At 49.9% G+C, this 22891-nt stretch overlaps 1 protein-coding gene across 1 annotated transcript in view; it reads right to left on the bottom strand.

The window, feature by feature from the left end:
- Positions 1-16904, bottom strand: part of Tsp26A (Tetraspanin 26A) — a gene marked incomplete at its 5' end in the record, with an annotated part of 32935 nt that extends 16031 nt beyond the window's left edge. Inside the window, 4 exons of the mRNA XM_025302095.1 lie at positions 4519-4617; positions 6062-6136; positions 6664-6737; positions 16766-16904. Coding sequence (XP_025157880.1) covers positions 4519-4617; positions 6062-6136; positions 6664-6737; positions 16766-16904 — 387 coding nt within the window. The remainder of the gene's footprint in view (positions 1-4518; positions 4618-6061; positions 6137-6663; positions 6738-16765) is intronic.
- Positions 16905-22891: the final 5987 nt, after the last annotated feature.

Raw genomic sequence — 22891 nt, 5'->3', positions numbered from 1 at the left:
GGGTGATTCAAATCTTGGGACCTTCATTAAACCCCGATATCCGTCTCTCCTGCGGGTCCGAGGTGCCTTTATTCTTCTTCCTCGGCTACCCGTATGTGTGTCCTCATTGGTCAATACGGTCATTTTTTCCAACGCTAATCCCGTCGCTCGCTAAACGGCAAGAGCTCTGGCGGCGCGCTGCAAAAACGTGCCCGATAGTGCGCGTCTTTATTTATCGGACGCGCGACGTAATTACGCGCTGGGCTGCACCACGTTCGGGCGAAGAGGAGGAGGAAGAGGAGGAAGAGGAGGAACGTAGAAAAAGCGGGCGCTTCGTGTCCGTTAACAGTCGTTTTCTAAGGGAGCATCGATTGTGAATGCTAATTCGAGAGGAGTCGTTTGCGAGCAAATAATGCGGCGCGCATCGCCGACTAATGTGTAACGCGGACGTCACGGGCGTCTCGCGATTTCCCGCCGAATGATTAATTATCGCCGCGAGCGGAAGTATTCGCGCGCGCGCGCGCGCGTTTCCCCGCTTTCCCGGGCCGGGCCGTTTGCGGCGCCGGGCGGCGCGACGAGGATAAATTTCGCATTTAATTAAGAGGCATCAAAATGAATTAGTCGGCCGAGAGGTGTGTTAAATTTTCTCGCCCGAGAGGGTTAAAAATAGAAAATCGATAAGAGGGAATATCACGAATTCAATTATTAATAATGGCGGGCTTGCACGCGAAAGCGCTCCTTTTGTCGCCCCGCACGTGCCACATTCGATTCGATTAATCAGGCGCGGTTCTTTATCACGCAAGAAACGTTTGTCGATTTATCGAGAAAGAAGGAAAATAGAGCGAGAGAGAGAGAGAGAGAGAGAGAGAGAGAGAGAGAGAGAAGAGGAGGGCGGGGAGGGAAGCGAGAGAGGGAGCGAGAGAGAAGCGGCTGCATATTAAATGTCGAAATATACAACATCGAGCGAGTCCTCGCGACCTGCGTAATACAGCTGATTTGTTTTTAGCATCGGCCGCGCGCCGATTTTATTTCAATCATTCATGCGGTAACATTTCAATTCGTTCCAATCAAATATTCATAATACGAGACACACGAGCGCGCGGAATATTCATACCGGAGATACGAGTATACGTCGAGTGTAGAGATACGAGATACGAATTTCCGATTGTAGGTGGATTTAATTATTATTCGCTCGACGTTTTCCTACAGGCTGCGTGAAGAGAGACCGCGCGTCAACGGCGCCCGCTCCGATCTCCGTGATCGATTTCTCCGGGCGAGCGAAAACTTGACGGCACGTTCGACTAAATCGAGCTTCGCCGCTTAATCGTATCGATGTCCCGCCTGGCGACGATTCGGGCTCCAAAAATTCGTGGTCGCCGCAGCGGCGACAGAAGCTCGAGTTAATTTCGCTTCGAATTAATTCGAGCTGTTGATCGCGCCGTCATTAGATCGCGACTTCTGACTTCGGTTGTAAAATTGAAGAGCTCGATTTTTCGTCGACTTCAACATCAAAGCACTCGACGTCGAGGAGGAGCGGGAAAGTCGCCGACTCGTCGAGCGAAATATTTCTCGCGGGAAAGTCGCGGTTCCCTCGGAAATGGAATTAAGGGCGAGCGCTCGAATATTCACCGGAAAAGCGCTCGTGCGGAGGTCCCCCTCAATGTATCCGAGTGAACCGCGCGAAGAGCCGTGGACTCCGAGACCTCCGAGAATGTTTCATTTCGAGCAATACGCGCGGGACTCCCCGAGTGACTGCTCGACGTTCTTCGAGCTGGACAGCCGTCGCCAGGACGTAGGGAATATTTCCGGTTACACGCATATACATACACTCGTACGTACATCTGCTTCGGTGCGTCCCGTATATCGATCGACGCGCTGCGAGGGGAAGGAGGAAGGGAGGGAGGGAGGGAGGGGGGAGCGAAACGGAGCGCCAATGCACGAGCCAATTGATAAGTGGTATGGCGACGGTAAATACGCTCTCTCCGTGCCGCTGTAGCAAGTCGAAGTACTAAGCATTTCATTAACCGCCTATAAATGGTACCCGGTGAATCCCGACGGGGCTAGACAATACAGTGTATACCTCGGCAACTCTCGGTGGCGAACGCGAGCGCGCGCTTTCCCGGGGCCGATAGGATTGCCGGAATTGCGCCGGCATACCGGGCATCCCTATTGAAATCTCGTAAACCACAATTGGTCGGCAGACCGTCGATTAACGAGTTCTCCGCGATACCGTTCTCTCTCTCTCTCTCTCTCTCTCTCTCTCTCTCTCTCTCTCTCTCTTTCTCTCTCTCTGTCTCTCTCTCTCTCTCTCTCTCTCTCTCTCTCTCTCTCTCTCTGTCTCTCTCTCTCTCTCTCTCTCTCTCTCTTTCTCTCTCTCTGTCTCTCTCTCTCTCTCTCTCTTTCCGTGCCCTCCGGCCGGCCACCGAGCCGGGAAAATCGGAGTACTCGTATTTTCCCGAATTTCCGACGAGACGGCTTATTTCGTCCCGTCGCAGCGCGACGACCGCGCGCGATTTTCTATTCTCGCGTTCTTTTCCTCCCCGCGAGCTTTCCCCCCGCGCGACTCCGTCGACCGATCGATGCCGCCGGGGATAATAGGTGGTGATACACACCGTTCGAAACAGTTAGAAGCGCACCGGATGAATAGTTTCGTCGAATGGGGCTATAATAGGTTCGGCTGAATGCGAGGGGGTAAATAGCTAGAACGTCGCGCGTTTGCGCGAGTGCCCTTACTACGCTCATTTTAAGCGACCTACTGTGTGCGTGCGTACGTGTGGGGGAGGAGGTGGCGGTGAAAGCCGAGTTGGGAAAATAATTGCTCTCCGCCAGAGATGCGAACGATCTCAAGCATTTATTTTTGAGCTCTTCTTGAGAGGGTTCGAGTTGATGAATTTTGTAACTCTGATAATTAAAGTCGATTAAGGAGTTGATTGATAATATACATCATATCGGACCATATTGTAGGATATTTCATACGTAAAAGTGGCTTGACTAGAATTCAGATAGAGAGGCAGCGACTACTGAGAAGAAGAACAGCCGATACTCGAGAAGCACGTGAAACAGCTGATTGAACTTTTACAAGTTTCTTCTGCGGATCTTTCGACTGTCTCGAGTGGCTTGAGCGGTCGCGAGAGAAGTCAGTCATCCCGACTCGTCGCGATAATGAATATCGTTGGCAGAAACACTCAATTCCCGATCTGTTAATCGGGTCCTTTTGATCGGGTCAATTGGGCCGCGCGGTATTAGCCGTCTTATCGCGACAATAGACGGAACACGACAGGTACGACGCGACGCGTCGGTCCAGCGATGGGGTGAAGTCGCTGGTGGTAATTCGATATCTGCGGACTCATCAGCGGCTCCGGGATCGGCCGCCGCGCGTTCAGACATTAACCGAATCAATTCGCAAATGTTTCCGCGTGCAGCGACCGGTGCGTGCGCAATAATTTATGCGCGCGCGCGCGCTCCCATCGATCGATGGATCCGACGCATCCGTTGTTGTCGCGCATACATCGTCGATGTACACACGTGGAGAGAGAGAGAGAGAGAGAGGGAGAGAGGGAGAGAGAGAGAGAGAGAGAGAGGGAGGGAGAGAGAGAGGGAGGGAGGGAGAGAGAGAGGGAGAAAAAGCCGGTGTTACAAACGCATTGCATAGCTGTAAGCTCATTGCAGCGTGCCGCGGCGACCGACTTTATCGCACCCTCTCTTCTTCCCTCTCTTTCTCTCTCCCTCGTTCGTTCGCGCGTGGAAAATCGGCTTTTTAGCCAAACTAAAGCTCATTATTAATTCTGCACGTCGGTTAAATGAATTCGCTCGTGGCTCTCGCTTAATGTCCGTTCGAATGTATGAATCATTGTCGCGCGTCTTGCAAAGTACACAGCGATCCGACGTGGAAATTCCGCGAGCGGATCTAGCGATCAGTAGCGAACGTCAAAATGAGAGAGGAGGGGGAGGGCGGAGAGTGCGTGCGGTTTACCGTCGACTGGCTACTAGTACCGATAGGATTACCGTAATTGCGGCAGTGTATCGCGCGGCAGCGGTGCTATTGAAATCTCATAAACCACAATTGGATGACCAGATATCGATTGTCCGAGCGCCGCGCCATATCGCGCACGTCGTCGTTGGGGCGAGGGTGGGTTAATAGGGGGAGGGCGAAGCCGCTGAGGAAGCCGATCGCCGGATCGCCTTCCTGCATCGCCGCGCGAGCTCGGTCAACAATGTTGACGTCGAATTTAATTCTGCGCTGATTTCTCTCGTAGTCCCCGAACGAGTGGAACAATCGCCGCTCGCAATTAAGCGCTGACCTGTTGTTCCGTTTTGTCCCCGAGCTTTGAGCTCTCTCTTCCCCGCGAGTTTTTCTCACGAGTAAGAAATAAAGCAGCGGGACAATCAACCCCGCGAGTTCGCTGCGTTAGACCGGGAAATTCGTCCGACTTTTCCCCCCTGCCGCCGGCCGCCCCTCCGCCGCGCGTCGATAGGGCGCAAAGAAACGAATGAATTTTCTACTTCATTTAACAGCCCGTGGAATTCTAATCGACTTACCCAATCTTCTTGAATCCAGTCGATAAGGTTCTGCTGATCGGGATCCTCTCTGTAGTGGATGATGAACGCCTGAAAGCCCCCCGTAGCTTGCGATTTTATCTGCAAAAGAAGATATCACGCTAATTCGCGTAAACGAGCGCGCGCTCGTCTCTTGATTCCGCGCTTAAGAGCTATTCCTACAATTTCCGGGTTAACAAGAAATTAATTCCGGGCGGTTCGTTGCCGAAATTCCGGCTGGTCGGGACATGATTACGGCGAGAGGCCTCGCGATCCGCGCTAAGTTTCATTACGACCGACAATTCCGGGCCTCGTAAAGTGAAAGACAGCGGAGGAAACGCGAGAGAGGAGACGCCGCGCGTCTCCTCCCTCTTTCGCGGCAATTGACGCGCGCGCGCGCTTCAGGTGCGCGCTGCGGGTGTAAACGTTCGCGGCGGGGGGGGCGGGGGGGAGCGAGTCCAACTTTCCGGCGCTTTCGCGCGGAGCGTTAACGGGTCGCGGCGCGATGGCGCGTTTGTTGGCCGTCCAAATTTTCCGCGGAAGAAAATTCTCGTCATGTTTAAAGGATACGGTTAATGGAATTAATTAGTGACCCAGGAACTCGCTGCATAATTATACGCAAACTTGGCGCGCCCAGCCGTGCGCCCAGACCGCGCTTTTGCACGTACCGTTCGTCTTCCTCGGAGTGCGTATTCTCGGGGAAATGAGATTGTGAAATATGCACCGGCGAATATTGTATAATGCATTCGGCTTATTCGCTTTGATAATTTAGCCGCGTTTCTCGCAGCCACTGGATTACCAGAAACGCGGTTACCAGAAACGATTACCCACGGACGAACGGACGGACGGATGGATGGACGTCGCGATGTCGTCCCAAGGGTGGCGCGAGCAGACACTTGTCCCGGAAACGTCGTCTGGAAACTCCGCCGGCTGCATTTTAGCGAAGTTGCACGCATCTTCCTCGCGAAGATCTCGCCCGCGCGAATAATTAAACGCGCGCGTTATGCGCGACGCGACGCGAGACGTTGCATTATGGATGTAAGATATTTTGTGTGATGCTGCCTTCGGCCGAGTTTAGCTCTGTTATCAGCGCCGAGGAAAGATGAGAAAGGCTCTCTGGCATATACACGCGATCCGTTACAACCGTTACCAGCGGGGTCAACGAAACTCCCGAACAGGTGTCCGCACGTGAGTGAGTGTCGGTGATAAATTGCAAGTCAAACATCTCGCTGCCGCGACTCCGTCACACCTTTCAGCGACCAACTCTGCTTGTTACTTCGCGAACATTATTAGCTCCGAATTTATCGCTGATACGCGCGTGCGGGCACCTTGATGAGATACGGACCCTCGCCGGTCGCGGTGCCTTCCTCGTGTTTCTCGTTTCGTACGCGTCTGTGTCTCGTAGTTTATTCTTTTTCTCTTTTCTAATTGAAACATCCGTGTGCGTTTTTTATCTGTAATTATTATCATACATTACCGTTCCTACGGGGAAACTACGTTATCATAGGACGGGCGGAGCACGCGCGGAAAGCGACGCGATATTTACCCAGTCTTTGAAGATGAATCCCAGGACACCGGCAGTCATCTCTATCAGCAACAGAAGCGCCAGAAATATCGCGTACTGCAACACGCAAAACGGGATTCTATTAAAATTGCCTGAGAAATTAATTACTACCTAGTGAGACCTTAGCGAGACGGGCTGAAGGGGCGAGTGAGTGAGAGAGAGAGAGAGAGAGAGAGAGAGAGAGAGAGAGAGAGAGAAGCTTGCGAAAGCAGTGCCGTTGCTATTACTCGTCGGAACCGTCCTCTCAATCACGCGCTGCGTGATTCAGTCCCTTTCGAAGACTCCCATTTCAAGAATTTACGCTGTCAAAGAAAGCGGAGCCTCCAGTTTGAAGTGTCTTCGAACATCGCGTTTCTCAAAGGACCGGGATCGTTTTTGTTTTCGTTCGATCGCGTCAGCGACGGACCATAGATATCGCCTAACGAACCGGAAGCTCGATCAAAGTTCGAAGTTCCGAGAAGAAAAGCAGGGAGACAGAGAAAGAGAGAGGGAGAGAGAGAGAGAGAGAGAGAGAGAGAGAGAGAGAGAGAGAAATGTCGGGCAATTAAAATAATCCCCGAGGGGACTTTACTGAACTTGCTTACCGCGGCGAGGAGGCACGTGTTTTCCCGCAGCGCGCCGACGCATCCCGTAAAACCGATGATAAATGTCACCGCACCTGCAACAGAATAAATAATAGTATCGGGTGCTTCGTCATCGCGCCGTGCCGCGACGCGAAGAACGCGAGCGCATTCATCAATGTATCGTATAATCGTGAGTTATGAGCGGCGGTGCACCGCGCGTCCTCCGAACGAATTCATTCGCCGCGCGAGTTTCCAGAAACATTTGCAGGCTCGTTCTGCGAGCAGCGGAAAACCGTGCGGGAGCAGCCCGGGAAGATTGAAAGCAACGGCCCGGAAGAAGTCGCGCGGAAAAAGAGAGAAGCTGAGAGAGAGAGAGAGAGAGGGAGTGAGAGAGAGAGAGAGAGAGAGAGAGAGAGAGAGAGGGAGGAGGAGAATAGAGACTCGTTTATTCGATGGTATTCGTCGACCTTTCAACGATACGGGCGAATCAGCGTTTATAGATACGTTTATACGCGAGAAGCATGATACGAGAGCCGTATAACGAATCTCTCTCTCTCTCCTTCTCTCATTTGCACGCACACACACACACACACACACACACATACACACACACACACACACACATACTTGGTCGTCGCATTCTTGACCCCCTTTTATTCCTTGATTCGTGAAGCGGCCGAGAGAAAAGTTTATTAAAATTGGGACATTTTTCCACCTCTAATATCTTCCGTCTCACTCGTTTCCCCACATTTATATTTTGTCCCCTCTTTCTCATTTTCACGTGACATCATGGTCTTCCTTTTCACAAATTTGTAGCTTCACTCTTGATGCTCTCGTGGGCAGGAATAGGGGGACTTTATTAGTCGGTGAAAGCGGGGCATTCGGGGAGTCGTGAAATTGTGTCTGTGTAACAACTCTGATTTACGAACGCGCGTTACGTATACGTTACACGTACGCCCGGGAGAGCGTACGTAGTTACACGAGTAATTATATTAAAATTCCTCCGCGATCCGCCTGAATTTCGCGAGAGAGCGCGTCATCAACAGCGCTGCGTTGCGGCGCGATAATGCGGAATATTTATGAAATTATCCGCTACTCGCGGACGAGCAGGTTGCGTAATGAGCGCCGGATCAATTCCACGTGTTTGTGTTAACAGAAAGTTCAGCGGCGTAAGTGCTCCAAATTCGCAACGAAATCGTGAACTAATCAGTGCGCGCGCGTTCGAGCGGCTTACCCGGCTTCAGAGCGGGTCCAGAGGAATTTCGTTTATTTTCATTTTTTAACAGCGTCGAAAACGCCGAACAGCGAGAGCGAGAGCGTTAAAGATATCGCGCGGCTGACGAGACCGTACATCTGGTGGAAACAAATCCCCAATTTGATTTTCGGATAAATAAATCGAGTCTCGTGCGATTTTCGACTTTCAATCCCGTTATTAACAGTTTTGTACGTATAGAAAATCGTCGAGAACCGCGACGTGTACTCTAAGTGGTCCAAGAAGATTTCATCGCGCGCGAAAGTAACGATAATCGGTCGGTGCGTGAAAAATTAACACACAGAGAGAGAGAGAGAGAGAGAGAGAGAGAGAGAAAGACGATTATAAGTCGAACTCTTGACTATCGGACTTAATGAATTTTATCTATCGTCGAAAGTTATAAGATTTTAGGACGAGCCTCGGAAATGGGCGGTAACTTTTAATCCAGGACTAAAGTGAGGGATGGGGCAGAGTGGAACGAAGCTTTCAAGTAACTGAATAATTAGTCCAGAGTTTCGAAACTTTTGCTAAGCCTTACCGCGGACGGGAAGAAAATGGCAACGCCGAGGAGAGTGTCTCGCGCGTTCGCGATCGAAAGCGGGGCCCGTCGAAGAAAAATGAGCAACGCACGGCACGGTGGTTGCAGTGCCGAAACGTGCGCGCGTTCGTGAAAGCGCGGTTGGATTTTTTTTCTTTTTTTTTTTTAATACCGGATGTTCCCCGTAATAGATGCGTTTCGCGCGCGCGCGCGCGCGCGCGCGCGCACACACACACACACACACACACACACACACACACACACACACACACACACACACACACACACACACACACACACACACACACACACACACACACACACACACACACACACACACACACACACCACACACACACACACACACACACACACACACACACACACACACACACACACACACACACACACACACACACACACACACACACACATGTACGCGGTACACGGCGATATATCCCTTTTCTCCGTTCGCAGCTGAAAAACAATCTCGCGCGTTAATATTTGGCGCACAATCAATGTTTCATAAAGGGGCCGGCGGTCGCGCAAGTGTGAGCCATCAGTGACCGGAAGGGCTTTGCCGTCCCCGCAATACCACGACGTTGCTTTATGTCATATGGTAATAAAATTGCATGAAAGAGGAACGCGTCCGTTTGATCTCGCCTGACGACGCGCGAATATATCACGGCGAAGCGGGCCGCCAATATTCATGCTGATTTTAATAGTTTGCCTCCGAAAAATCTCTCGGCGCAGAAATTCAGCTCGCGCGGCGAGGCGCGTTCCTCTTCGCGCGCGTACGAATCTTGCGGCGTCTGGCGCCGCACATCAACTTCCGATTTTTCTCCACGATGCAAACTTGGTCGCTCTCGATCGATCACGCTTTCGTTTCTCGCAAGTTCTCCGTATCGCGCGCGCGCGCTTCAAACGCTTCGGCGACCAAACGAAAATTCCATTCGAGCGGCGCAAACGCGAAATTAATTGAGAAATATAATTTGTTAGTTATATATACACGCGCGTGTGTACTGCGCATAATTGATGGATTTATTATGACAGGAGTCTCGACAACACGCGAGTCGATATATATTTACTTCATTAACACAGTGTGTACGCAATATTTAACAAGCGCGTAAATTATACGAGAGGACGTTTGAAATCTCGCGCGGGACGATCGTTCCATTAGAGGAGGAGATACACACACAGGCGGGATGGAAATCAAAGCGTCGCACTTAATTGCGATCGCATTTATTTAAGCACCGAAAACAAACGTAATCCGGGATTTAATTCGTTTCTCTCTCATTCTCTCTCTCTCTCTCTCTCTCTCTCTCTCTCGCTCGCTCGCTCCTTCTTCCTGCGCGAGATGTGAGCGAGGTTTCAGCAGCAAACTGCAGCGCTAATAACCTTAGTCGGATTCCCGAACGCGTGTTTTCCAAACGAGCTCCGCTCCGGAAAATTGATGGACTCGGTGAAGCGCGGGTTAACTTGGAGATACGCATATTTATCTCGGAGATTTTCGGGAGAATTATCGAACGACAGAGATAAAATGCGACGGGTGATAAATCGCAACGATACCTACGCTATTTATACGCTACGTTGCCGAAACTAATTAGCAGCGTGCTCTTCCAACCTGGAGTAATGTATCTAGCGGAGAGATTAGAGTTTAATCTTATTCTTTTCCGCTTTAGTATCATTGCATGCTTTCCCGGAGCCTGCCGCTAATCTAATCTCAGTCCGGAAATGACGGAAACCAATGCGTTACGTTCGCGCGACGCAACAGAGGGGATCAGGAGAGAAAGGATCAATGTCATTATTCGCATTACGGTAAATCACGTCGCTGCGGTAGCTATAGTTTCAAGGTGGATTACTCTCGATCGAGTTAGAAAAAGGAACAGAGTGGAAGAGGAGATGGAGAAGGAAGAGGGAGAGGAAAAGAGCACTCGGTGGGCTCTTTTCGGCGGCGCTCTCCATTCCCGAGCACTTGAGAGAGAGAGAGAGAGAGAGAGAGAGAGAGAGAGAGAGGAAGGAGAGGGGGTGAGCATGTTTCCACGACCGGGAAGAAAGGAGGAAGCAAATAGATGAGCTCCCGCAAATCGGTCGTCCTTTCGTACTCGAGTGGTCTCCCGCGTGCCGTCCGTTGTTCCTCCGGCGTACCGGATCACGTGCAAATTCGATTTGGAGCCGCGCGTGTTCCGCCGCCACCGCCGCCGCCGACCTATTTGAATTGGTCGCCGCGCATTCCCGGAAACATTCTCGCCATTACGCCCGGCTAAACCGCGCGGCTGACCGCGAGAGCGGCCGTCTCGCGAGCGGCTTCCCGGAGCACGGGGGATCTCCCCGGGAATCCGCGTGTACACCCGCCGGTAATCCGACTTATCCGACGTCGCGGCGGAGATGAGTCCCGTAGGAACGCCGGTTCGTCTCTCTGCGGAAAACGTGACGTCCGACGACGCGGCAACGCGCCGCCACCGACGGAATAAATCGGACGCGCAAATCCCGTCCTAATTTTATGACCGCCACCCTGGCCGCGCCGGCTCGTATCCAATTAAAACTTTGGCACCGCCTTGAAGAGAGAGAGAGAGAGAGAGAGAGAGAGAGAGAAAGAGAGGGAGAGAGACAGAGAGAGAGAGACAGAGAGAGAGAGACACACACACACACACACACACACAGTTAATCCGGGCTCGAGAGGGAAGGGTCGCGAAAGTGGAACAACCGGGCGCGCGCAATCTGCGTCTATTTGCCAGCGGGGCGCACGTATTAGCCGACGGAATATTACATTCGCGTTGCGGAGACGCTTTGCCGAGAGAGGGAAAGAGAGAGAGAGAGAGAGAGAGAGAGAGAGAGAGAGAGTGAGAGGGGGAGAGAGAGGAGAGAAAGCCTGCGGTAGTTAATGGAAACGTATCGGCGGCGAACGCGCTTTCTGTCGGCATGTTTAACCGTTCGCGTCCTTCGCAAGCTTGCCGCGCGTTTTAATTACGTTTCGCTGGTCCTTCGAGCGCTCTACCACACCGTGCATACGTACGTCGCACGTATCTCTGGGCGGAGTAGGGCTTTCTTCGCGCAACAAAGACGGCAATTAAGTGCGCTCGAGAGTGAAAGCTACAGACGGAGATATCGCGACACAGATACACTCGAGATGCTTTGTGCGTACGCGCAATACGCGTATCATTGATAGAGACCGAGGGATGGAGAGAAGGAGGTTCTATAATTGTTATTAAATTATCAATATATTTATCATTATACGTAGGCAGTCTGAAAAGTTCTCGGCCTAACAATGAAAGAAAATTTTTTTTGCCGTGAAATATATTTTATTTTTCAATATAATCTCCTAAAACTTCAATACATTTATTCCAACGTTTTTCCAATAATTCAATATTTTTATTAAAGTGTGATTCCGGAAGGTCTGCAAAATATCCATCCACGGCTGCAGTAGCTTCGTCATTTGATGTAAAATGCTTTCCAGCCAGGAATTCTTTCAGGTTTGGAAACAGATAATAATAGTCAGAGGGAGCTAAATCTGGTGAATACGCTGGATGTTCAAGCAATTCGTACTTTAATTCGTTGAATTTCGCCATTGTCAAAACACTTGTGTGAACACGTGCATTGTCTTGATGGAAAACGATTCTTTTCTTCTTTAAAGCAGGTCTTTTCTCACGAATTTTTGCATCCAATAGATCCAAAAGGTTACAATAATATTCAGAGTTAATCGTTTTGTCTTTCTGAAGATAATCGATCAACAAAACACCTTTGTAATCCCAAAAAGCTGTTGCCATAACCTTTCCTGCTGATGGAACCGTCTTTGCCTTTTTTGGTGCACGTCCACCGGCTTCGATCCATTGTTTCGACTGTTCTTTTCGCTCTGGTGTATAGTGGTGGATCCAAGTTTTATCAACAGTTGTGAAACGACGCTTGAAATCTATTTTGCTTAAAACGATCCAAACACGCTTGAGAAATACGCATTCGAATTTTTGGTCAATTGTTAGCAAATGCGGCACCCATCTTGCACAAAGCTTTTTCATATGTAATTCTTCATGCAAAATATTTCCAACTCGTTCTTTTGAGATGCCTATGGCCTCAGCTATTTCACGCATTTTCACTCGCCGATCATCTAACACCATATCATGGACTTGTTGCATGTTTTGTGGTGTTGTAGCAGTTTTTGCCGACAACCTTCGCGTGGATCATCTTCGAGGCTTGTACGACCAGATTTAAAAGGAGCAGCCCATTTTTTCACAGTGGAAAATGAAGGTGATGCATCCTTATACACTTTTAACAATGTCGGATGAATTTCTGTTGGTATTAAACCATCCAAAACAAAGAATTTAATCACTGCACGATATTCAATTTTTTCCATTTTAAAAAAGACAGTGACAGGTCAATATTAGACTGGGTGCTACTACTCGAATGACTCGGCAAATCGAAAAAAAATTTTACATGGGTTTATATCAGGGATGCCACCTTCCAATACAATTATAATTTGACGGTTTCTAATGCCATCTATGTGTCAGGCCGAGAACTTTTCAGACTGCCCTCGTATATTAAAATTCCAAATTATTAAATTATTCTAGGTCAATTATAATTATTAAGATTTGACAATCATAAACACACACACACATACGCATTACAGGAGCACGCGGCGTATATCGCGGAGACACGAGTTGAAAAAGTAGATTTTAAATTCGAGATAACGCAGCGCGATGAATGGGGGGGAATGAATACAGGAAATCTCGTAAGCACGACTCGACTCGTCAAAGGACGCCCGACCTTGCCGCGCGCGTAAACACAAGCGACATATATCAACACTGGCGTGTCTCGGTCACGGGTCATAACAGATTCGGTCGCGATCGCGATAACATCGCTTGTGTCACGAGCAAGTTTTCCGGGTGAATCGCGACGCGCGATCGCGCTTCTTCGCTTCCGCGCTGTGACTATCGCAAGCAGTGGTAGCGTTTTGAGATTGGAAGAGTATCGCCTTGTGTCTTTGTTAGGGGAGGAATACAATCGTCCTTGGCATGTCTCGAGCGTGGGTTATGACACATTCGGTTGCGATCGCGGCACCATCAGTTGCGTCACGCGCAAGTTTTCCGGGTGAATCGCGACGCGCCAGTGATGTGCTTTGGCAAAATTTTCTTTCACGCGGAAGCCGTATTGTGCGACAGAAATGTAACGTATAGTGTAGTGCAGCGAAAATGTTTTGTGGCGAGTTTTGTGAAAAAAGTGAACAAGAAGAATGGATGATCCACAGCCGTCAATATCGAGTGACATGGAGAAAAAGAAGAGGAAACCATATAACAAATCGACTGCAGAGAGGTAATGAATAAAAAAAATCTATTTCTTTATACCGTTCTTATACCGTTACTATTAATTGTATTCTATTTTTTCATAGAAAATGTCTTCTGTCCTGCTAATTCTCTTTTTCCACCTCCTCCTTTTCTCGCTCTAACGATCTAACGCTCTAACGCTCGGCCCTAACGATATCTGATATTTAGTGGGAGTATATACATGTCAGCAGAGATTTCGCAAGCGTTTGCTTACTGCGCGTGCGTGGAAAAAATCTTGCCAAAGCACATCACTGCGACGCGCGATCGCGAGGCGTTGATCGGCAAAAAATCTGTAAAGTCTTACGACCAAAAATGTGAACGCGTCGTTCAAAGACACGTCGTGTAAACACAATTTTCTTACGCTCGAAGCCTTTGTTCACAAGTTTAAAAAACGAGGCCCTCGATTGAAATAAAGTCCGCTTGGAATGAAATAAAACGCGTCGCATTTTTCTTTGTTTATTTCCCGATTCGCGAAATTTCGCTCCCAATGAGCCGTCGCTCGATACTAATGAGAAAACTCGCTTTTTGTTACAGATCTGCTGGAGTTTGCGGCCACGCGGTAGTTGCGGTTACCGGGACGCAGTTTCGACGGACGCCGATGCCGCACCGGAGGATCCGGTTCGGGCCGAGCGGAGTCAGCTTGAAGGTGAGGTTCACCGATCGTTTGTACACTTCTTCTTGATTCATTGCGATCGAAAACCGAGTTTGAAATAAAAACCGTTGAATTACGATGGCAAAAGGTCAACGTTTGCATCTGCGCGCGCGCTTCCGCGAACTGAACTCAACCAAACTTCTAACCTAACGATTTAACTAACGAAACTATACTTTTTGTTACAGATCCGCAGCAGAACGCGGCTGACTCTGGCTGCTGTGTATCGGTGAGTCAGAAAAGAAAAGCCATTTTTATGGTGATGGGTATTTGCGATACCTTCACGGAAAAGACTTCCCTAATCGACTGACTTCTTTTTCGATTGGCCGCTCTTTCCTTACGAGCAATGTTCGCGCTCGTCGACGATAAACAAATAATCGGCGATCATCTCGAAATTCGCGTCGCGAATTTATTATGCGCGCACGCACACGCATATGGTTGATGTAATTTGCGGCGCGATGAGATCGCCGCCGCGATCCTCGTGAAAACAAGAGCGTGTGTAGTTTGCAAGGCTGATCGATCGAGAAAGAAAGGTCACCGCACGAACTTGCGAATACGTCACGTACGAGTACCGAAGTAGCCGATAAGGCCGCCTTAATAACGCCGATTTTTCAATCGCGAATCGTCTATCCACCGATATCCAACGATTAATACAGACGTATCGGCGACGAGGGAGCACTGCGATTAGCATCTCTCGTCGACGCGAGATCCGATCGATTTAAACGCCATTTCCCGCCGCGAGCTCTCCACCGCCGGCCGCTTCCGCGTCCCTTTTCACTGATACGTGTTAGCGTGCCACTTGCGTTGCATTTTGCGACCGGTCGTTCCGTCCGATTTACTCGCACGAGCAGGCTGCAGACTGCCGTTTCCGCAAGCCGCGACGTCGCCCCTCGTAATCATCCTTTTCCCTCGATTCTCGAGGGCGCGCGTTCGCTCGCTCGTGCTAATTGAAATTCTCCGCGATGTTATTTGTTGTGTTATCATTACGTTGCAGCCGCGATTCCAGCGCGATTGTTGCGCGAGCTGTTTGTTTGCTCGATAAACCCGCGCGCGGCTGCGTCCGCTTCCGCCCGGGCGGAGAAAGAATCGACATTAGCGCGTAATTGTTAATTGCGGCTTGTTCATTTCCGATAAAGTTCCGCCCGCCAGTCGCGGCCAATCGCCGCGGCCAACCACGGTAATTGCAATTATCATCGATACGGGGGAAACGCGGGGACAGGCATGTCCCGTACGGGGGTTGTTCTTACGAGAGTCTCGGGAAGATTTCGTCGCCACCCCCCGCGCGGATCGGTTCACGCGAGTCATTTGGCGCGTAATCACACGCCGCGCGTGTATGTATATTCGCTTAACGATGCGTTAATCCGCGCTTTCCCTGGTCGCGCGATTGCATAATCCATTTCTATTTATTTATTTCTTTTCGCCCGAGCAATCAGTTTGTCCGGCTGAACTTGCTTTTGCATTTAACCGGTAACGAGCCTCGCGTAATTGTGCGCGCGTGTGCGCTCGGAAGTCGGGCGATACGTAGAAAATACGGTGCTCGTTACATCACAATTACCCGAGCGTGAACGCATCGCGACTATCCGAGCGTGCGAGTAATAAAATTTCGCATACACCGAAATGTCGGGGCGTTGCAACGCGCGCGCGCGCCTGTGTGGATACCGAGTGATTTCACGTGTATAAAATTATAAAACTCGAATACCCTCCACCCCCCCTGCCCCGTATACGCACTAAGGGAAATTTAGTTGATGGTATATTACCGCGTTATCGCCGTGCGGGTATTCAGACCTTCAATGTTAGCCCCGAAATTATGAATAATCGCTTAGCAGTTTTTATTCACAAAAAAGAATTCTCTTCGAGATTCTCGTCGACGTGCGGGGATCGTCCCTTTGCCGCGATGTGTGCGTCTCTAGGATGAATGAAAAGCTGAGTATTATCGTGATTTTATTTTCCGAAACGTTTGCATCTGTGAAGCGTTCGGGAATTACGGATTTAAAGACGCGCGGAGGAGAGTTTGCGCGACGGTTTTCCCCAACAGCAGCTGCAATTCTCAGTTTACTCGATTACCCGTTAATTTAGCTCAACGTCCCGACTCGCGCGTTTCTCGCGTCGTCCGATAACATTGTTGAGAGGCCGATATCGCGGCGACGACGACGAAAGGGGCCGACTGAGAGCCGCCTCGCCGTGCTGTCGTGTCGTAATTAAGATTTACCGTCCTTCGTGGAGTCCTTCGCGCCTTTAGGCCGGCGACACTCCAAGTCATCCTAACTCGCCATATACGAGCTTCCGAAAGTCGTGAGGCGAACGCGAGAGAGCAAATGGGGCGAGGAAAGGAGGAAAATGGCACGGGAGAGGAAAGCAGCGGTACTCACCGACTAGAATAAGGATAAATGCTGGATCGAGCGCGATGTTTGTGAGGCGGGACAGGTTGTTGAAGGTGTCCTTTTCGGTCCATGCCCAGACACCCACCCCCATAATGCCCAGACCGAGCCACTGTAACACAGAGAGAAAGAGGAGATGGGATTTAGCCGAAACGAATATATATATATATATATATATACATGTATATTTTATCATATTTTATATTTGTATTACATACATGCACACATATTTGATTATTATGATACACCGCCGGCAAACTCCGGCCGGCCGGGATTTATCCCAAACTGTTTCGGAGCCTTGCTTATTCACGAAATGTGCTTTACAATTATTTCAGTTATGCCGCAAAACCAACGACATTTTTGATAATAATGCACCTCGCTCGACAAGATCCGCTGTTGCGCGTATCATCGCGGCAATGTCAGGGGCTGAAAATTTTATTATTACTCTCTATATATTTTTATGTCACACGCGCTTGCTTATTATTATATCTCGCCGGCAAGCTCCGGCCGGCCGGGATTTATCCCGAACTGTTTCGGAGCCTTGCTTATTCACGAAATGTGCTTTACAATTATTTCAATTACGTCGTAAAACCAACGACGCTTTTGATAATAATGCACCTCGCTCGACAAGATTCGTTGTCGCGCGTATCATCGCGAATATGTCAGGGGCTAAAAATTTTATATTTTTACTCTCTATATATTTATATATTTATATATGTACTTGCTTATTACTACACCTCGCCGGTAAGCTCCAGCCGGCCGGGAGATTACCCCGAACTATTTCGGAGCGTTAGTCACTTGCGAATCGCGCCTTATGATTATCCTTTATTTACCCCTAAAGAGAATAACGATATTTTTGATAATAATATATCTCGCTCGACGAGATATAGCTCATATCATCGTGGGCTGAATGTCAGACTGAAAATTTTATTGGGTTGGCAACTAAGTGATTGCGGATTTTGTCGACAGATGGATTTTACACTTTCTTTTGTTTCGTTAACGTGTTCAAAGTACCTAACCTATATTTTTTTCTTATTGTTTGGACTTGTACCTTTCATTTAGTACAAAAATTATATCGATTAGTTCTTTAGTTTTGTTTTCATCCCAATTTAAAAATAGAAGAGCAAGACGTGCACTTCAGACATATTTTATTGTATTATTTCCGAATAGGCAAGAAGGCATCGCAAGCACACAAGAAGTTATGTGCCGTATATGGGAATGAAACCTTGAAAGAAAGGCAGTGTCAAAATTGGTTTGCCAGATTTCGTTCTGGTGATTTTTCATTGAAAAATGCTCAACGATCTGGCCGTCCAGTTGAAGTCGATGAGACCCATATCAAGGCCATTATCGATTCAGATCGTCATAGCACAACACGTGATATTGCAGAGAAGCTCAATCTGTATCGCATACATGCATTGAAAAAAATTTTAAAAAGCAAATTTTAAATTTTGAATTTTCATTCTTATTTAAAATCCGCAATCACTTAGTTGCCAACCCAATATTACGTGACACATCTTTATGTTCTATTCCCGGCAAATGCGGTTATATGTATCTGCATTATATATATTTGATTATTATTATTATTATTACATATCGTCGGCAAGCTCCGACCGACTGATAAACGATTCATTTCGGAGTCTTAAATATTACCAATGGCACTCTGCAATCATTTCATTACTTATCTCGTGCGAACGTCCTCGCTGTAAATATCCTTGCACATCCTTCCCTTTTAGATTCGATTCGGCACATATTATCGCGAGATCTCGGTGCGTTTTGGCTAAAAAAATCTCGCGAAATTTCCGTGCATTCTCATCATATCAAGCGACCGCGGATGAAACCATGCGCGCGTCGATTCAATCAGACACGCGAAATCGAAGTCTCGATGAAACAGATCGCGCATGATTGCCCGATTGCGAATAATGAGACGGGCCCGCGGAAAAGGAAGAAAAGGGAGGAAAATCGAGTGGCGTTAGTACCAGGTCCTCTTAACCAGGTCCTCGACAGCTTTTCGCACGCCTTGTCGCGCTTCAAGTAGCCCACGAACGGCAACATTTGCGCAGCGCTTTTCCGCGCGCGCGGATTCTCTCGCTCGCGTTTCCCCAGGAGCTAAACAAGTCGCGCTGGTGCAGCTCGGAACGAATTGGCCGGGCCGCGAAAGCGGAGCACACACAGCTTGTGCTCGCCGACGCTCGTCGGGGATGAATGATCGTAAAATCGCGGACTTCCCGGCGCGTCGATGCGGCAGTAATCAAGTTTGAAAGTTTAATCCTCGCGCGGCGCACTGCTTGCGCCGATCGGCGATTTGTCGCCATTCGAAATTCAAGCGTTTCTCGTCATTCCGCCGTCGACCGCTCTTTTATTTCGTTATTCCGCCAACGATTGACGCGCGAGAAGCGTTCTCGAGGCGACGGTCGATCGCCTCGCACGAACGCGTGATTTAACTTCGTTAATCAAAGAGAAGAGAGAGAGAGAGAGGAGGGTGGGTAGGGAGGGAGGGAGAAAGAGAGAGAGAGAGAGAGCGGCGCGCGATGCAGCTCTAATATTAGCCCGGCCAAGGCAGCGCCGGCGACCGCATTTGCCGGGAATAGATTGATATTCGGCGTCGCGCGCGCATTTGCCGACGTGAAATCCAAGCAATTACCAATGACACACGTAACGCGCGCCTCGCGTGACAGCGCCGACTTAACTCGAAGTAGCTGCAGCACCTGAGGCTGCGCCCGATAACGCGCGTGCATCTCGCGGGCTAAATCGCCTCTAATCCCCCCCGGGTGTTCAGTTTATGACAGCACGCGCGACTAACCCTGCTTTCGCATTACGTTCGATCATTCCTATCCACCTATGGGTGCCGTATTTGCCGCGGAATACAGACGCACCGCGACGAATTAAAACACGGCGAGCCTCGATCGGCAGGAGCGGAACTAATCAGATACGTCGGGCTACTTATTTATCGACTCGAACGAGCGTTTTCCCGCTGAGAAGCGGGGATGGAAAAACATAAACAGTAGACAAATTAATCTGTCACAGTTGGATATTTTTGGACTAGAAGAATAATCGATTTCGTCAATTCTTTTACCGCTTACGTCTTGTACTGTTTAAGTTTATCTGTCCTAACATCGTTGTGTTTACGGTTAAGAAGTTAGAAATCACATTTTTCGGCGTCGAATTGACTGTTTTTCTATTCGAGGAGGAGTCGATCTATCGAGTTGGATGAATCCGTCATTTACGCGGTATTGTTCCGGGGAACATTGCGCGGCAGTATTACCAAATCTTTATTTTCCTTGCATCCTTAAAAAATATAGTGAAATTGTTCGTGTGACTGTTGAGATCTTTTCGTGTTGTTCGTATATATCGCGGATGACGGTAAAAGCATCCTGTGAACCAGACTTCTCGCCGGTTGAGGGCATCAATTATTGGCCGATCGACGTGTACTGACAAATGGAAAAAAAAAAAAACAAAGAGAGCGCGGGTCAAACGGTCTTCCGTCGCTTTCCGCGCGCGCGCGCACCTCCCTCTCTTTCTCTCTTTTGAAAGACGTATGAATAATTTTTTCCGTTCCACCGCGCGGCCCGTGTTGGCGTCGGCGTCGGTTTTTTATTTGCGTCGGCGGTCAGTCGTTAATAAAAATCGTCGCCCGAGAGCGGCGACGGTATATCGCCTCTTGGACGCCGCTCGGACGATGCAATCGTCCCGGAATTGCGCCATGCAACTTTGATGCGCGCGCGCGCGCGCGAAAGAGAGAGAGAGAGAGAGGAGAGCCATGGCTTTTCGGCGAAAAGAGCGAATTACGGGGCGAGACACAAAGAGAGACAAAGAAAGAGAGGAAATGCGAGAGAATTGAGAAGCGAGTTGGGAACGACAAAATTGGCCGAAAGAAAGAACGTTTGATCAGGGTTGACGCACACCCCTTATATACGGTATATACATACATACATACGACGTTATTAGACAACGCGATAACAAATTTCGCGCCCGTCCCGTTATCTCCGACGCACGTGTGTCACGAACAGGGTCGGGGCGTCGCGTGTCAGCCCGGCTGACTGCAAACAATTTCTCAGCGACACATAATTCACGATCGAGCGACCCCTCGCGATCACGCTCATGACGTCGGGGGCGCGAAGGTGACGCCGATGGCGTGAGTGACGTGTGTCCCCCTTTCGCGCCTATTATATCGAGATAAAAATATAGTTTGCAAACGAGCGACGAGAGTTAACGCGAAAATTAATGTCACGGCACGGCCTGCTTTTACGCCGCCGCCCGGCGTGGCGCGAGCCGCGTGATTTTCGCGCGGATGCAACCTTATCGGACCCTGCCGGAAAAGTCTCTCCCTCCTCTCGCCGCCCTTTTCCGACCTCTTCGCTCCCTTGGCCGACGCGGGGTGCGAATATTCGCGCGAAATGTGCGATAGACAATACGAAGCACTGCTGCGCTGGGAGCGCGAGAACCGTCGGCGAAAGGCGTCTCCCTCTTGACTGATCAGAATGCAATTCGCGACGAGCGCGAAAAGCGCGAGATTTCATTTCGCGACGGTGCGAGACAAAGCGATGAGTGAGACGCGGCCGTCTCCCATGTGTGCGTGCGTATTTATCGGCGACAAAGCATCGCGCGTGCACTTATGGTTTTCGCCACCCCCTGCCGACCAATCGATACACCAGTCGTCTTCGCCGTGTGCGTCCGGACACGTGCGTTCTCTCCTTCCCGCCGGTCACGCTGCGCCCGGACCTTCAACTCCGCCGTCGCGACCCTGGCAACCCCGCGTTCCTTCGCCCAAGCTGGCTCCGTTTTCTAATTAATCTTCGCAATCTAGCCGGGGATATTTGTGCGCTCGAATCGGTCGCTCTCTCCCTCTCTCTCTCTCTCTCTCTCTCTCTCTCGAGAGAGAGAGAGAGAGAGAGAGAGAGAGAGAGGCAGCCGCGTGAAGTGTACGCGATTAAATTTTCATTATGAAATTATTATTATTGTTGTCGTTATTATACATTCGCATACACGATATAACCGCGCGCGGATCTCGCGCGAATGGAACAAGCACTGCCGCGGCCGCGGGCCATTTAAACGTTAACAGTTATTTTCCCCCGAGCCAATTAACGAGAAAACGGTAGCGGCGGTGATGTTTCGACGACGGCGAGAGAGCCGGCGCGGGAAATAAAAGCGGCGGAAACAAGTTTCGGAAAAAATAACACGATATCGACATGGCGGCGCGATCCAGGCGGGATGCAACTTTTCCTTTGAACGAACGCTGCTGGCGCGTTCTGGCGGCGGCGGCGGCGGCGGCGGCGGCGGTGGCGACGGGTAAATAAAATGTTTGTTGTGCGGAGTTAATATTTTTCTAACGGGTCTTTATCCGCGTGGTATTTTCACAGCGTGGCGCGTGTTCCGCCACCCGGCCACCAGCTTCGCGTAACAATACCCCAAACGCGCTGCCCGCGATATTAATTTTTCAAACGATCGTGCTCGAATACACATGCGGAAATGTCGGTAATATTAAAAATTCGCCACTCTCAGACACGATGCAATACACAAATGCACCGCGCGAGCGCGCGCGCATTCGTGCCGTGTAACACGAACAACGGAAGCGGCGGATCGCGATGCATAAAGGCTCGCGCGCGCTCGCGGAAATTTAATAAATTTAATAAATGCGGGGTTAAAGTACGCCGAGTTAACCCCGCCGCGCATAAACGGCGCGGTATCAATCGAGCCTCGCTCGGCGAACGCGCTTTTTGCTCACTCGTGCGAGTAAACGCGCGACCGTTGTTGGCCATTTCGAATCGCGCTGACTCGATCGGAGGAGCAATTTCCGTGAATCTCAACCCTATCGCGAATATCCTGCGGACTCGGAGGAGGACGACACTGCGCGCAGACAGCATTGCTTTATCCTTGGCCCAGCGAATGGCGGACTTGATGCAATTTTCTCCACGTTGAGCTGTCCTCGAAAGACGGCGATTCCGTCGGAGGGAATTTGCGGGATTAACGTGGAATCGAAATCTCGACTCGGGTGGCCAATAATGATATACCGGGATTGACTGCATCCATCTGTTCTGCTCGAATTCGGCTTGCGCGACGCGCAAATTTTCGGGCCGAACTGTGTCGCGACGCGGTCGCACGCTCTCGTATGTGTCTGTA

Source organism: Harpegnathos saltator, unplaced genomic scaffold (assembly GCF_003227715.2).
Source record: "Harpegnathos saltator strain DR-91 unplaced genomic scaffold, Hsal_v8.6 scaffold467, whole genome shotgun sequence".
NCBI lineage: Eukaryota > Metazoa > Arthropoda > Insecta > Hymenoptera > Formicidae > Harpegnathos > Harpegnathos saltator.
This window is presented reverse-complemented; position numbering and strand designations above follow the sequence as displayed.